The 15700-nt window shown below is 33.6% G+C and overlaps 1 protein-coding gene across 1 annotated transcript; it reads right to left on the bottom strand.

The window, feature by feature from the left end:
• Positions 1–419: 419 nt before the first annotated feature.
• On the bottom strand, positions 420–14256 carry LOC149799145 (uncharacterized). Its single transcript, XM_089958256.1, has 12 exons — positions 14080–14256; positions 11866–12322; positions 11166–11261; positions 9546–9766; positions 9175–9358; positions 8293–8378; positions 6058–6472; positions 5308–5406; positions 4651–4671; positions 3075–3346; positions 2433–2637; positions 420–1016 (listed from the first exon to the last, which is right to left on the bottom strand). The coding sequence occupies exons 2-12, from the start codon at positions 12299–12301 to the stop codon at positions 937–939; spliced, it is 2115 nt and encodes a 704-aa protein (XP_089814382.1). The 5' UTR covers positions 12302–12322; positions 14080–14256; the 3' UTR covers positions 420–936.
• Between the last annotated feature and the right edge of the window lie 1444 nt (positions 14257–15700).

Genomic DNA, 15700 nt, shown 5'->3' with positions numbered 1-15700 from the left:
ACCTGTTAAATTCTTGTCAAAACCACCACTTCCTGCGTACAGTATAATTTACAAAGAGAGACCAGACATTTGCTTCTAACATGCATACCGTGTAACCTTGTTTCACAGTAATTAAAGAAATAAATCATGCCGCCAATTGTTAGTCTTATCAACATCACGCCTTCCTAAATAACACACCTGCAATAAGAAGAAAAACCAAACCATACACTGCTAAATTATTGTCAAAACCACTGGAATGTGACCTACTTGCTTATTTAATTATTATTTACGTGTGTAAGATTTAAGTCAATCAGAATATTTAGCAATGTTTCAATAATTATGATGACTACAGAAAAATGAATGATAGAAAGAACGAAGAAGCAGATAAATGTAAATTGGTATAGTGCAGATATTGGATAAACACATGTAATAAAACAATGTAACATTTTATTGATTTATTCATTTCAGTTTATACTGTTTACCATAGAGATATCAATTCAATAGCATCACACTATAAGTATTTAAGATAATTTGTTGCCGTTCTATGCACACAAATGATAATAATTTATTGCCCTTAGATGCACACAGATAATAATAATTTATTGCCGTTCGATGCACACAGATAACAATAATTTATTGTCGCTAGATGCACACAGATAATAATAATTTATTGCCGTTAGATGCACACAGGAAAATGTCAAACTTTCTGCAGCAGCAAGTTATCACAATTTGTCATTATATATATATATATATATGTGTGTGTGTGTGTGTGTGTGTGTGTGTGACGAAAACCAGTCTCAGTGGAGGTTAGGGAGTATATCATAATATTCATAATATTGACCGATTTGTGCAGTACAAATCTGCTTTGAAATGACACTCTCGTCGTATTGCTTGTGTTAGTTTTATGAGATGAATTACTTTAAGACATTTCGGCATCACATCTATTAAATGTCCATTTCAGGCAACTAACTCAACACCAGAAGAGAGGTCCACCTTGATTTCTTCCAGCAAGCATTCTGGCAGATTTTTGCTTTCATCTGAAATAAGTGTTTTAAAAGATAAACGTTTCATGCGTGCATGGTATAATCTAATATAATATTCAATAAATACAATATACTCCACAATGCAAGCTCTAAATATATTAAAACCATTGTGCCACTCAAAAGAAGCAGGTTTTAAGATAATGTTACATACAATATCTAATATGAATATGCTTAAGGATTATAAAGCAAAAGACATGTAAACAGTCAACACATTAGACATGTAAACAGTCAACACATTAGCCCCCTCTTCTTTGGCCAATACAAATCAAGATTAAAAGCGGCGGAGAGAAAGAAAGAAGGGCATGGCTATATAATAATTCAAATATCCTGTAGATCCGTACAGTGCTTTTGTACATTACAGCTACTAGTGACTGGTAAATTCCAAAATGCTCCAGTCTATAATTTGCTAGGCAGGATCTTACATAGAAGATACTCTGTTGGAAAATCAATGATTGGACATGAAAATTCGTCTTTCAAGGACACAGATATATATATATATATATATATATATATATATATATATATATATATATATATATATATATATATATATAAGGTTCGTCTACAGATGCATAGGACAAATCATGCTAATTTATGTCTGAGAGCTACAGCCCAACCCTCAGCGCTATCTTTAAATTAAACCGTTAATAAATATTAGGACCAAGTAACACCTCCGTCTTCTCCCAAACCTCAGTTAAACTACAGCACATTGCATATTCCAATCAACCTGTAACTGAACTGCGGTTGAGTATTTATTTACAGCTGCTCTTAAATGTTGTTTGAGCGTTTGGGACTGATTCTCTGATACCGGGCACGGTGTCAGCATACATAATACTCATATCCAAACTGTCACAATTTCAATATTATCAGACTTTATCATACTTTCACATTTTACACTTATTTGTGCGGTGTTATTGTAAAAGCGAAAACTACGGCTAGTGAATATTATAATCTGGTTTTACTATGTGATAGTTCAGGTTTCAAAAGCGACCGTGGCCTTTAGTGAGAATCAATTACCCTTGATACAATACTGATCGCTGCTAATTAAGTGGGAATAAACTTGTTTGGCAGCCTCTCATAGAAAATGAAGATTTTAGTAACTAGTGCAAATGACGAAAAACAATGGTTCTATGATGGAACATGAGACAAAGCCCAATCGTTTAAAAAGACAACAACGAAAAATATTACTTTGTTCTCTCTCTCTCTCTCTCTCTCTCTCTCTCTCTCTGGAGAAGGAGAAGAAAAAATTCATCAGAAAATGTACTTGATCAGAAGATATACTTTTCAGAAAAATACTTAAGTATAGTTTTATTAAACCAAATACAACTGGATATTACTAGAATGGTGCACCATTATAAAAATAGTCTTTTGCACTCCCGTTTCCGTGAATGAAAGCAAATTCAAACTTACTATCAAAGTAGACAAATTTGCAGAGCTTTTCGATGTCAGCCACCTTTTCCTTAAAAGTCTGACTGGCAATGCGTGTGGTACAAAAGTCTGAGAAATTCCTGGCTTGTTCAATCAGATCTTTAGGTGACAGCCCGGCATTGCTATATTGCTTAGACATGGCAAAGAGTGTGTAGGAAGGGGTGGCTTGCTCGGCGAGGAAACAAATCTTAAATAGATTAAAAAAAGCCAGATACATATTGCTGACACGAAAAACCGATAATGAAAAAGATACACATAAACACTGATTCTACATTTTCCTTCAATTAATACATTAATCCTTCAAAATGTAATATATGTACAGAAAACGAACTAGAGTGATTATTCCTGAAAACGATATCCAACTAAGAACGTTTTATTTACACAGTAAAAATGTCTCGTTAACTGCTTACTTAATTTTTGATCAACGAGATATCGTTGTACCTATTCAAAGCTATAATTCTTATGCTTTATAAGCGTCTGACAATTTGGGTGTCTGCGACTTTAACGTTTCGCTATTAGAGCAGATGACCCTAGATGTAAACATTAAACGTTCAGTTGCCCACAAATGATGGCAAAGGAAATACATGTATCTTAATGTGCCTACAGCTTAACCTAAAGCCATACCTCAGTCAGGCCGCCGGGTAAGTCGGTTTCTTTGGTTGTCATTTTATACATGACCAGCTCATAAGGTCTGTTGACGGTTCCTGATGAGGTAAACTTCACAGACTCCAGTCGTCCAAGATTTTCTATCAAGGGTTCGGAGTTAGGATTTTTCTCAGTATTTGTTTCAATAGGCGTTGGCTGGCATGTTTTGGGAATTGTGATGTACAGCCGTTTAATGCAGGCAGAATTCAGAGCTTTCTCTTTTAATTTCTTTTTTATCCTCTCTGTCAGATCTGTGAATTAAAAATATGTTTCTCCAATGGAATGTTATTAAAATTTAGTGAACTTATAAACCAATAACACTTCCTTGTATGTGGATTTCGCAATTTTGTGATTGTAATAGATACACTTTGATGTAGATTTTTGAATAAAGTGTTTAAAACTAAAACCAACGAATAAAAATTTAAGTCCAGTCGTCCATTCATTTAAATAAACTTCCATATAAAAACATGCACCACCTTTCCATTTGACACAGTGTAAAGATTCAATACAATTCATTAAACAGTCATCAAACATTTAGATGACTACGGTAGCTGACGAGGTTGGTCCTGGTAGGATTCGAACCCAGATGCTTGAGGTGTTTCTTTTGAAACAAACTAGTACAGATAGAAGCGTGATTTTAAACGTCAACTGTGATGTTAAACAGCAGTGCATGTTCGTGTGTATATTGTATCTGTTTAGAATGTTGCGTCCGTAGAGGTCGCCATCTACAATTCTGCTTCAAAGTCAGTTAATTGTTCGTCTGAGATACCCAGTTCAGTTTTTTCTGCATCTGCTCCTCTGTTGTAGAAGTTATCCAAACGAATAAATAAGTGTTCGACAACATTTCAACAGATGACATCAGCAAAGAAAATAGAGCTTTGAAAGTGAAATGATTTATATGATGCGATAACGCAAAACATATAAAAAAATCAAACTACTCCTGGGCATACAAACGTCAATTTTTCTTCTTGATTTGCTTTGATCTTATATATATATATATATATATATATATATATATATATATATATATATATATATATATATATATGTGTGTGTGTGTGTGTGTGTCACTTATTAATTATTAATCTTCATTATCATATCTAATAAAGCCGGTATAGTTATGGTGACTGTATGGATGAAGAGTTTTTCATGGGATACCCAAGCACAGAAAACGCATGTGAAACCTAAAGAAGGATGTCATCAAACGAATTTTAAAAAATAAAATGTGTACCATAATTTTCACTATAACGCATTAAAAAGTCAAGAGACGTATGCATATGATAAGAGCGCACAACGTTTATAAACATAACATTTTATATAATTTACAGAGGAAAAGATGAACGCTGAAAATCTGTGAGAAGCTATAGCAAGCAGCACATAACAAGATAGCAAATGCGAATACAAACTATGTAATGGAATTTATGCATAAATGTATAGAGGCAAACAGAACAACAACATGTTCTGATGTTCTGCATACGTGCCCTCATGTTATGATAGATAAAGGTAAATTTAGCAATCTTCAGAATCTAATAAGAAACGACACCTTTTAACTTACCAGTATTATCTTCACCCTTCCCTAAAACAATGAAATAAATAAACTGTAATATGCATGCTTAAAAGGATTGCAACGTTAATGAAAAAATAAACTTAGTTTTCTAAACATAATATAATGTAATATTAGTATAGATGAAAATTTACTTTTGGTAATGTAATCCAAAATGAAATGTAAAAACAGACACTTTACTATCAAGATTTTAGACGACTATGGCCAATAATTTCGTGGTTTTATACAGTTGTCTGTTTGGTGACGTTTCGTCATTTCCTGACAATTCCAGAACATCCTACGTTCTATGTTATGTTAAACATTACCTAAAGCAAACGTAGCATCACGGATAAAACCGGTGTGCATTGGTCAATTGTTTCTTTTTATTCTAATTGTTGCTGGTCTAGAGTAGACAGTCATTGCTTTCCTCATAATTTTCTGAAGTCAAATTTACGAAAAGTGTATGACGCTGACGAAATAAAAACATTACCAATCGGATATCACACAGAGAGGACAAACCACAGATAACAACTTTTCAGAGTTTATAATTACATACAAGGGATAATATTTTGTTTTGCTTTTAGTTGTATTGACTAGTGTTATTAGTGTTACTGTACGAATAAGTATTTCTACATTACTTTTCATTGTGAAAGGTAGTGTCATGCTTACCAAGTAATGGAATGGGAAGATAGTTGAGGATGAAACCCCAGGCTAGTCCTGTAGCGACATCTCCAGCAGGCATTATTGTTTCCGTCTTCACTTCTTCACCTGAAAATAGTTAAATACAAAGATGACGTCAGCACTGATGAATAAAAACATTCCGGCAAACATGCAAATAGACATGTGTAGTAAAGTTATACAGGACAGAATAAGAGAAAAACTGGGCTGTCGTACAAGAATATAGGCATTATAATTGATAATATCACGAAATGAATAGACGTACCTATTGAACATTAAAGAAATTTAATTGGTCCGTCTTTTCCTAACCTATTCTTACTCAATGAATATTGTAAACAAATCTCGTGAGCATATTGAACCTTAGGCATGACATACCCTATGAGCATTGGCTTACGTTTTAACATGACGGTAATGACCTGACTACTTTCCAACACTACTTAATAGTGTCTAAATGTTTTAAACCATGTATATACTTTTAAACAAATCTTAATTGCAAGCACATTTTGGAGGTCGGATAAAATTAACTAATGGAACACAGATTACATGGTTTGAAAACACGGAATTATTTGAAAACGTGGAAAAAATAAAATGAACGATTCACGCCAAACATGATCGTATAAAAATACGTTATAAATTGTTTTTTGCAAATGAAAAGACGGCTTGATAACTAATTTCGTTGCAACACCATGTTTTATTAGAGGGTTTCCAGAGCTAAATCCTCTTTGACGTTCCTATCAGTACCTTTCATTGTTTGGAGCAATCTTTCCACATAGCCAGACTCTTCAGCGGAGAGATAGGTAACCCATTTGATGAAATCTGGCACCTCCTCTATCTTCATACCACGGAGAACTGGTATGACGCAAAGACGATTCTCCTCGATGCTCTCTGTCACAGCAGCGATGTACTGTGGTTTTAGGAAGTCACTCTCTAGACCTTCTTTTGATAAAACGAAGATGTTCCATTTTCCACGGCCAGTGTAACTGAAAGTGTGTTTACCAATACCACTTTCACATTTCCAGTTGTTGGCATTGAGAGCTGATTGTATCGTTTGTGCCACTTCCGAATCTTCTGGCACATCACAACACCATGTGACTGTGGCGTCCATTACTTCAGAGCCTTCCTTAGCCAAAATAAGTCGAGTAACAGGATTCGATATCTACACAAATTATTAAACGATAGTCAAAACGAGAAAAATCATTAAAATATTTTATCAGAACCGAAAGATAAGAATATATACTGAAAAATCAGAATAAAACAGCTGACAACACGGAGACAATAATGGTAGAATCATGCTAAGATGGATAAGGAAAAGGGTATCACAGATGTCATACATATGTCATACATAATATCTGCTCAACATATGTAAAAGAAGAATATTCCCACACTCGTTCGAAGTTCGTTCACTACATATACAGCTAATTGTAAAACATGCAAATTCATATAACTGTGAGAAGTGTTGAAATTTATGTGCCAGCTATAACTTCAAACGAGGCAAATATTTTACACATGTCGTTTTTGTCATCACCTCGACACTATAACATTATAACCTGAGGGTAACATCATATATGCCATGCATGGATTAGTTGTCTTTTAAACTACAAACACATAAAAAAAACCAAAACAAAACCCCCAAAAAACAGTTTAGGACAAGATATATTTCCTTAGTAAAAATTAACAGAATCTGGATTTTTTGTTACAATTTGGTGACACCTTTCGGAACGATCACGAGTGTACATAGTCGTTTTTTAATTATAAAAAAAGAAAAGTAAGGAGCTAAGCCAATAAAATACACGGTATTAGATCTATATGTGCGGATCTAATTTGTTTTAGAAACTGTCTACTATAATGATGATATAATCTTATTTAAAGTTATTTACCAATGTGAAGCAAAATCGAATTGGAATTCGGTCTCCAGACTGATACCAAGTTTAGTCAAATCAGATACAGCCTAATAATAAAAGCATATTTAGCAACTATTACACTTCCTCAAAATATGACCATAAAAGTTATATTGGAGATTTCATCAATATCGATAAAAATAGGACTTCCAGACTGGTCACAGTAGCTATATTCGAGATTTCATCAATATCGACAAAAATAGGGCTTCCAGACTGGTCACAGTAGCTATATTCGAGATTTCATCAATATCGATAAAAATAGGACTTCCAGACTGGTCACAGTAGCTATATTCGAGATTTCATCAATATCGATAAAAATAGGACTTCCAGACTGGTCACAGTAGCTATATTCGAGATTTCATCAATATCGATAAAAATAGGACTTCCAGACTGGTCACAGTAGCTATATTCGAGATTTCGTCAATATCGATAAAAATAGGACTTCCAGACTGGTCACAATAAACTGATGCACAATCGCCCATTTATGGTGTCCATGTCTTGTTCAAAATGAAACATATCTTTAAAATATAAGCGCATATTAAAAGTTTGATTAAAATCGGATCAGAATTGTGGTTTGCTTAGTGGTAAAACGTTTCATCAATCCGAAACGAGATAGATCTTTTGAAGTTTTATTATAATCTGATATATTAACACCCACATTTGTCTGTGTCCCAGCTAGCAAATAAACGGCGACGAGTTCGAAACTCGTGGCGGCATCCCAAGTTTTTAAATACTTTCTTTGTATTTTTATCTTCAAACGTTCTTTCAGACTCCATCATCCCATCATTTATTTTCTTTTATACATTTTTAATTCCCGTCCTTGAACATGAAGTTAGCATAGTCTTATATATAAACTCCCACATTTGTATTTCTTTCTGTCTGTCTTGGCTGACAAACGAGTGGCGACGAGTTCGAAACTCACTGCGGAAACCCAATTTTTTTCCTACTTTTTGTATTTTCATGTTCAAAGCTTTCTTTTAAACTCACTGATTGAAATTTTTAAAATTTATTGTTATGCTTTCTTGTTCATTATAACGAGCAATTGACCTAGTGCAGAAATATATCATACTGATCTTACCTTTTCTTGGCATTTCTCCATCAATTCTTCCCTAATTTTTCCCAAAACGAGGTTGTAGAGCTTATCTTCCTCGGCACTTGCTGTAGCTGAAGGCATTACACAACACACGGTGCATAAAAGAGAATGATTGTAGTACATGTTTTAATATTGACTCATTTTCAAGTCATGAAAATTCCTGTTAGGAATAGTTATTAGTGATACCTGACATCGGAATAGTCGAGACAGCATATCGGACTTTATACTTGTAATTAAAAACTCATAAAAGTGAAATAAAACATAATTCAATAAAATAGTTTAAAACTTCAAAATAATTAAATACAGTTTTCTTCAGTTTAATTGGTTCCTAACTCAGAAACTCTTCGTAGCTATGGAATCTGCTCGGTCTTGCCACAGTGGCTCTGGCCTGGTTTACAGAAAATACATCTAAGTGTATTGATTTTACAAAGATCTTAACAGAATCTAACAAAACTATGGAACATACATTGTATAGGGAGCAATAGGGGTGGGTGGGTGGGAAGTAGATCTGTGCACGATACAAAAATATTGAATACAGAGACATAGACCTCTGTCAAAAATGTTTATAATATTGTTCGTTGAGCTTTGATAAGATTTAGTTAATAGCAAAAATAAAAATATATAATTCATATTCCTTGAAATTATGGATAAGCAAATTTAGTTTCTTCACGTGTGTCTTTTTCTATTTTTTTTTTGTTGGAGAAGAAAGGGATTCTGCATTCTATTAAGGTACATCTACGATCTTATGTTTACTAAAAAGAAGTACGTTAGCTCCTCAAGGAAAACTGTTTACAATAAATGGTTGAAATAGAGTTATGCAACTTACAGAAAAGTGTTTATCAAAGAAATCCACGGAACAGTACGTACCATCATATGGGATGACATTGAAAGTGTCATGACAGTCCTTGTGTACATCGTGAGTCAGAACTTTCCTCAACGTAAAGTAGAATCGTGCCATTTGAAGTCGGAGGTCAATTTTAGCAATACCTTGCTCTTGGATCTGGTACATGGTATTCAAAACATTGGGGTACTCCGCAACAAAGTAATAATCCTGAAAAAAATTAAGCTAAATGAGCTATCAGCACGGATGAAATAGAGAAAATAAGTGTTTATTCAGAGACAGAATGAAACATTGTTACGTTACAGCTCTTGTGATTGGTCGAAACACTGCAAACAAATATTACTAAAATGAATTAAAGAAGGCATGTCCAAGAGAATTCCGATGATATTAGTCTTACCACTGAATCATCTCGTATGCAGTACAAATCAACCTTGTATTCCCTTGGTTTCCCAACATGGACTTTTTGAGTGACATCAATTTTTCCAACGTGCATAATTCTTTGCTCGTAATCTGTAATTGTTGGATACGTCTTGCTGTCATGAGGCAGTAGAATAAAAAGTTTTGTTGATGTTCTTCCAGGGACATAATAGCTACTCTTGGTCACACCATCCTTCAGTGCTGAAAGTAATAGGAATTGTTGAATAAAACTCTTCATTGAATATTATGCATTCAGATGGAAAGGAAACACGTACAGCTTGCACCGTCTATAGGTTCTATGGATGATAACAGAAATGTCCTATAAAGAGATAAAGAAAGTACGTCTTCTGAATTCAGCGACGCAGAATTCGGGAAAGGAGCAACAAGATCGAAGAAGATACGAAGATATGCGGTGTAACTCTCGGGTATGTTAGTCAGGCTATATCACTATATTATATAATAAAAAACGGGTTCTTCATAAACGGATTCAGAGATAACGCATCTATTCCATATTATGAAATTATATGATAATATGGGATTTCATGAACATAAAAAGCCATCGAAAATGCTCATAAACACTGTTGCAAATTTTACTTGTACGTTGCGAACTACACTTCTAATGAAGAATCTTTGGGGAATTGGGCCACTGTTATATGTTTGTGTCCTTTGATACTAAAACATGTGATTGCTGAAAATACAATTACTTCAGGAAGTTATAGAAAACAAATATCCTATAAATATGGTTTTGAGGTTTTATGATTATCCCAAGATATAGTTCAAACATAATGTAACTGATTCTCATTTAATGCAGTTATACAATGCACTACATCAGTAAATTCCAGTCGAAAATTATGGCAATTAGACATATTTATTAAAATGTAAACAAAGATCTTACCTTTACCGATGAATCATGATAATAAGAATTTACAGTTTGCGCATGCTAGAATAATTACCTGTAAATTTCGTAATGGGGAAACATAATATAAATAACGCTAGTAAAATTTGGAATGTGTGTTTCAGTGATGAAATTAAGGACAAGCTTCAATGTTTGCCTGTGAGTAAACGATCTCGATGTTAAGCAAAACTAACGGTGATTTTTCATTACTTATACACACTCTACATCATACATAACCGTACCATCGCTCTGCTAAGCATAAATACGGCTTTAAAAATGCAGAGAAAATAAAGTACAGAGACGGACAGACAGACGTACACTCAATAACGCAAGCATCATGAGATTGAATGGCGGAGAAAATGTAAAACACACATATCGTCTGCTAATAAGCAGGTATAAGATAAGATAAGAATTCTTTATTTCAGACTACATAGTCTATACATCTTAATTCAAATATAAATATAAAGTAAAAACACTGAAAACATAAAAGATCATACATATTTTATTTCAATTTAGTTCAATTCAGTACAGTTATTCATATCACCAGCGCCATATATACAAATTGACCCACATCATCAGAATGGTCCGTATCACAGGTAATTATGTATTATGATACTGATATATAACAAACTAATAAACTAATTACTCTTTCTAATTTACCTTAATTTAAATTAGCACATTAATATACGTTACCATATCACTTACCTGGCAGTACGTAAGAATAGAAACCAATGACCAAACTGTAAACTTGACCAAGGGCAAGATTCCCGGCAGGCAAAATCTCTTCCATCGGCATTGGTGCTAAAATAAAACAACAACGTTTATTTCAAAATGAAACATCGCTTTATGGAACGACATCCAGCTCCTCTGTTGCATTGACTAGACGGATACATTGGATATCATAAATGGCTTGGATAAAAAAACAAAATGCACGCTGAGCATTATGTATGCTACTGGAGATGTTAACTTGGAATTTCAATTATATATATATATATATATATATATATATATATATATATATATATATATATATATATATATATATATATATATATATATATATATATATATATATATATATATGATAACATTTACATGGAATTTGTTTTCAATACTTGCCAGTTAGTGGGAAATGCAAAAGCATAAGGTCAAATATATTATTTTGCTTGCAGAGTTATAATTATACAGCATAAACAGACACATAAAGTAATTTCTGCAGAGAACGTGCAGCAAATTTAAGGCAAAAAGTAGACAAAGAAATAAATTTTTTTACTATAAAATGTATGTGCTACTAATTTCGCAGGTCAAATTGGATATACATTGGCAAGTGATTCTATTGTACTCGATAACAGTTTCATAAAAATGACTCCTTAACATGACGCAGCTTCTGTTATTTTATTCTCACTTGTAACTGATTTTACAAGGCTGTCCTCCCAGTCACTGCTTCCATCATCTATGAACAAATGTGGAAGATTTCCAAGGATTCCAACTTTAAGTTTCACCTCTTCCGACTTATCGATCCCCTTTAAGAGAAGCCGAATGCAGAGTTGCTTAAGATGCTGTGATTTCTCCAGAGCTAGGATGGTTTCCAAGGTAACCCATGGTCTCTCCTTCGACTCCTTTGTCAGGAGAACCAGTGATAACCGCGATTTCCATGTGGCATTTTTAACGCTCTCAAAAACTTCTCTCCCTGGCAGGAATACATTTTCTTTGAAGGAAGAGATACATTTAAGTCCAGCTTTTGTCAATACCCTGTCAATGTCCTTCGCTGTATTTGTATCAGCCTCGCAGTGAACAAGGAAAACATCGTATTCATATTTTGTTTCCCCTGCTAAAGCCATCGGTTGTAAAGTCAGATAAACCTTAAAAAATAAAGGGAAAGTTCCAAGATAAATACAAATTGCTATCAGTATTGTGTAAGACCAAGTATTTGAAGATTGTAAATCGGCGTCGTCACTAATATGAACTTCCTCAAGTCTTTTCTATTGTTCTAAAACGGTGTCGTTTTAACAAAAGGAAAAGGTTTTAGACCTTATGCACTTAAAACAAATCTTTTATTTAGGAACCTCTGTTTAAAGAGTATAGTTATACGTTTTGAAAATTGGTGAGCCCCGCGAAAACTAAGTTTTTGACATGTTAAAGATCATGAACAAACCATGTTATTATTATTATTATTATTATTATTATTAGTTTGAAATCCAGGTATTTATAGAAAATAAATTCCAGTTTTGAAAAAGTGAATAATAGTGAGAAAGACAAATTCGTAAAAATGACTTAAAATTGCCATTGATTTTGTTTGTGTGAAGTTGCAAATGTGCCCAGTTTGAAGAAAAAACAACATGATCTATTAAGGCATAAGAATAACTTAATTAAAAAAGAATTATACGTGGCTAGACGTTTATTATATGCGCTTAAAATAGAGAACAAAAATTTATTTCTAGATTAATGATTAAATACAAGCTGACCAAAATGGAGTTAACTAGGAAAGGAACTTCCGGGTCAACGAATATATGCGCATGAACTTTACACAAATATGTCATCAGAAGGTATGTTTAAGATCTGAGCAAGAAGACGTTCCTCGGCAAAAGACAATTTCATCGTAGAAAACAGAAATAATATGACGGAATTCCTAGCCTCATAACTTTACCCATGGTGAACAGAAGCACTGTTATATTTCTTAATTAATTATGTAGTGTGACATTATCTTCTTTATATTCAAGAGAGATTACTTCTTTTTACACTTTATTTAAAATTATAAATTGTATATGCCACAAGTGTAATTTTCTTGCGTCAAAATAACCTTGCGTCATATTACACGCTAATCATTTCTATCCCTAGAACGGTGTCCCAAAATGTTAAATGAAGCAAGTTTTATGATTTGGTAAACTTGGATAATTTATTATAACGATTTCCATTAAAAGACATTTATACGTTTCAGCCGTAGGGAAACAAAATAAAGCCATCAGCAAATGGAACCTTTCTGATTCCAATGCTTCATAATGTCATCACGCAGTCATCTACACTTACATCTGTATTTTAAAGATGACATCATTACAATATTAACATGAACAACGTAGCTGCAATACTCTCTCTCTCTCTCATCATCATCATCATCATCAATATATATAAACGTAATGGGTGGAAACATGTACAATATATCCTTTCTGACGCTTTGGGGTTAAACGTGGGTTTAATTTTTTAAGCTATTAGTCGTTTTGAGGTTTACTCCAATATGTTATTCATATGTTTAGTTCAATTTAATGACTACAAAAGGTTATGCCTAGTTGTGTGTTGTGGAATAAAAATATAATTTCTGTTATCAATTTTAGGTTATTAAAAACTGGCTATAATAAACTCCAGACTAATAATAATACTTGTACAGTTTACTTGCATTAAAGACTGCCAACTATGACCTTGATCACCAGTTTCTCACTCTAAATGAGTACTTAGTACCCCTCGTTTGATGAACTATCATTAGCAAAGGAATTTGAAATAATATACCCTGTATTTTCAAATTAAATTATGATAAAGACAATCGATTTTTAAATTAAAGTACTAATATCTCAATCTTACAGTGAAAACTCAGCCAAAATACATCTTTGAATACGGAAAATATTACCTCTAACAGAACTGTAATGTTGTCTCAGCTCCTGCCCTGTTTCTCTCATAAAGAAGAAATATACTCAAGCATGCGCATAATATAATACCGAAAACGAAAAAGGAACATTTTAGTAATTTTTAGCACTTGACAAAATAGGTCTACGACTTAGCTTTCACGCACAAGTACCTTTACACGCACGGATATGCGGTTATCACACAGGACAGGACGAAACAAGGACGAAAATAAAGATTCGAGGAAGTGGAACTCACTTGCTGGGTAGCGGAAATTAACACTCATTTATACGAACAAGCCCCTGGGTTTCTGTTTATAAATGGAAATATACAGAAATGAAATGATATTTATCATTGGCTGATATATATCATGCACAAAAGAAAGCTCTTATCACAGGAAACAGCATTAGATAGTCGGATGCATGATTATATATTTCATATCGGTCCATGATCTGTTATTATCTACAACTTACTGCATCTACTCAAACAAGGAGAGTTCCTGTTTCGTGCCCTGTTAGAAATTTGTGTTTTGGGTACCAAGAATCTGACAAAATGCGGAAAATGACGACATGTAAACCGGATGTTAAATATTGAAGTAGCCATTAGCATCTCGCCCCAAGGAGCATTAAGTTTATACGGAGATTTATTATATAACGTTATGTTCATGTAAAGACGGTTGTAAAGTAAAAAAGGCTGTTTGGTTCTTCATATATGGATAATAATAAAAAAATATGAAAAATAAGGAATACAAAAAAAATCAATTGCCTCGCTGAGCAGAAACATCAATAAAAACTATCAGTTATTAGTTTCTTCAAAATTTCTGCGATTCAGTGGGGGTGGGGTGGCGGGCTAATAGCCTGAGAATGTAGGAGAAATTGTGTTTCTAAATAAATTGAATGCGAACCTCCTTGGCTAAGGCACTGTGCTCTCCTATAAACGTTCTTAAGATTGGTGATGATAAATATAAAAATATATTTCAGACAAACTGGCTTTTTAGCTACCATTATTATGAAATATGCTATATAGCAATACTTTGTAAGACACAGCTATTTTGAAACTGTAGAAGTGATATAAATAACAATATGAATTGTTCAACAGCATTAAATGGCAGATATATCTAGACACTCTTACAAGCATAATGAATCTTATGATAAAATCTATATTGAAAGTGAAATTAATTCCCTGGGCACACTAAAAATGTAACAAAAATTGGATGAAAAAATGTAATCACCATTAACATTAAATTTCCTTTGATCTTGTGGTGCTTTTATTCCGCGAGAGGTGAAGCAATTTCAATAACAAATAGGAAGCATATTTCCTGAAAACAATAAAAATAATCGTATTACAGAGGATCTAACATAAACAAAATCTTAGAAGGCCAGACCCGGTACATTAAAATGTTTGTGTCTGTGGCACATGCCATGAAATACCCACCTAAAAGAGGGCAGGATGGCGGTCCCACACCTTGCTCCGGACCTGGAACTCAGATGTTAAGCATCGACGTCCCATATCACTTCGTGGATGTCTCGGCCTTTGACCGCCACAGGGTTTGCGTAGGGAATAACATCGACATCTGTGCTGAGGTCATTAATATGTTCCAGAAAGTCGTAGTCGAAGGCGTCTTACGC

This window comes from Sinohyriopsis cumingii, chromosome 5 (genome assembly GCF_028554795.1).
Source record: "Sinohyriopsis cumingii isolate HCF-2022 chromosome 5, ASM2855479v2, whole genome shotgun sequence".
Taxonomy (NCBI): domain Eukaryota; kingdom Metazoa; phylum Mollusca; class Bivalvia; order Unionida; family Unionidae; genus Sinohyriopsis; species Sinohyriopsis cumingii.
The sequence above is the reverse complement of the archived record's forward strand: the minus strand, read 5'-3'. Positions and strand labels throughout refer to the sequence as shown.

Bases quoted from the DNA above. Each gene is read 5' to 3' on its own strand.
- LOC149799145 (XM_089958256.1), bottom strand. From the start codon at position 12,301: ATGGCTTTAGCAGGGGAAACAAAATATGAATACGATGTTTTCCTTGTT. The intron at 8,379-9,174 runs GTACGTACTGTT...TAATGCCTTCAG, and splicing joins CAATGTCATCCCATATGATG to CTACAGCAAGTGCCGAGGAA. The intron at 3,347-4,650 runs GTAAGTTAAAAG...TTTAATTCACAG, and splicing joins GAAGGGTGAAGATAATACTG to ATCTGACAGAGAGGATAAAA.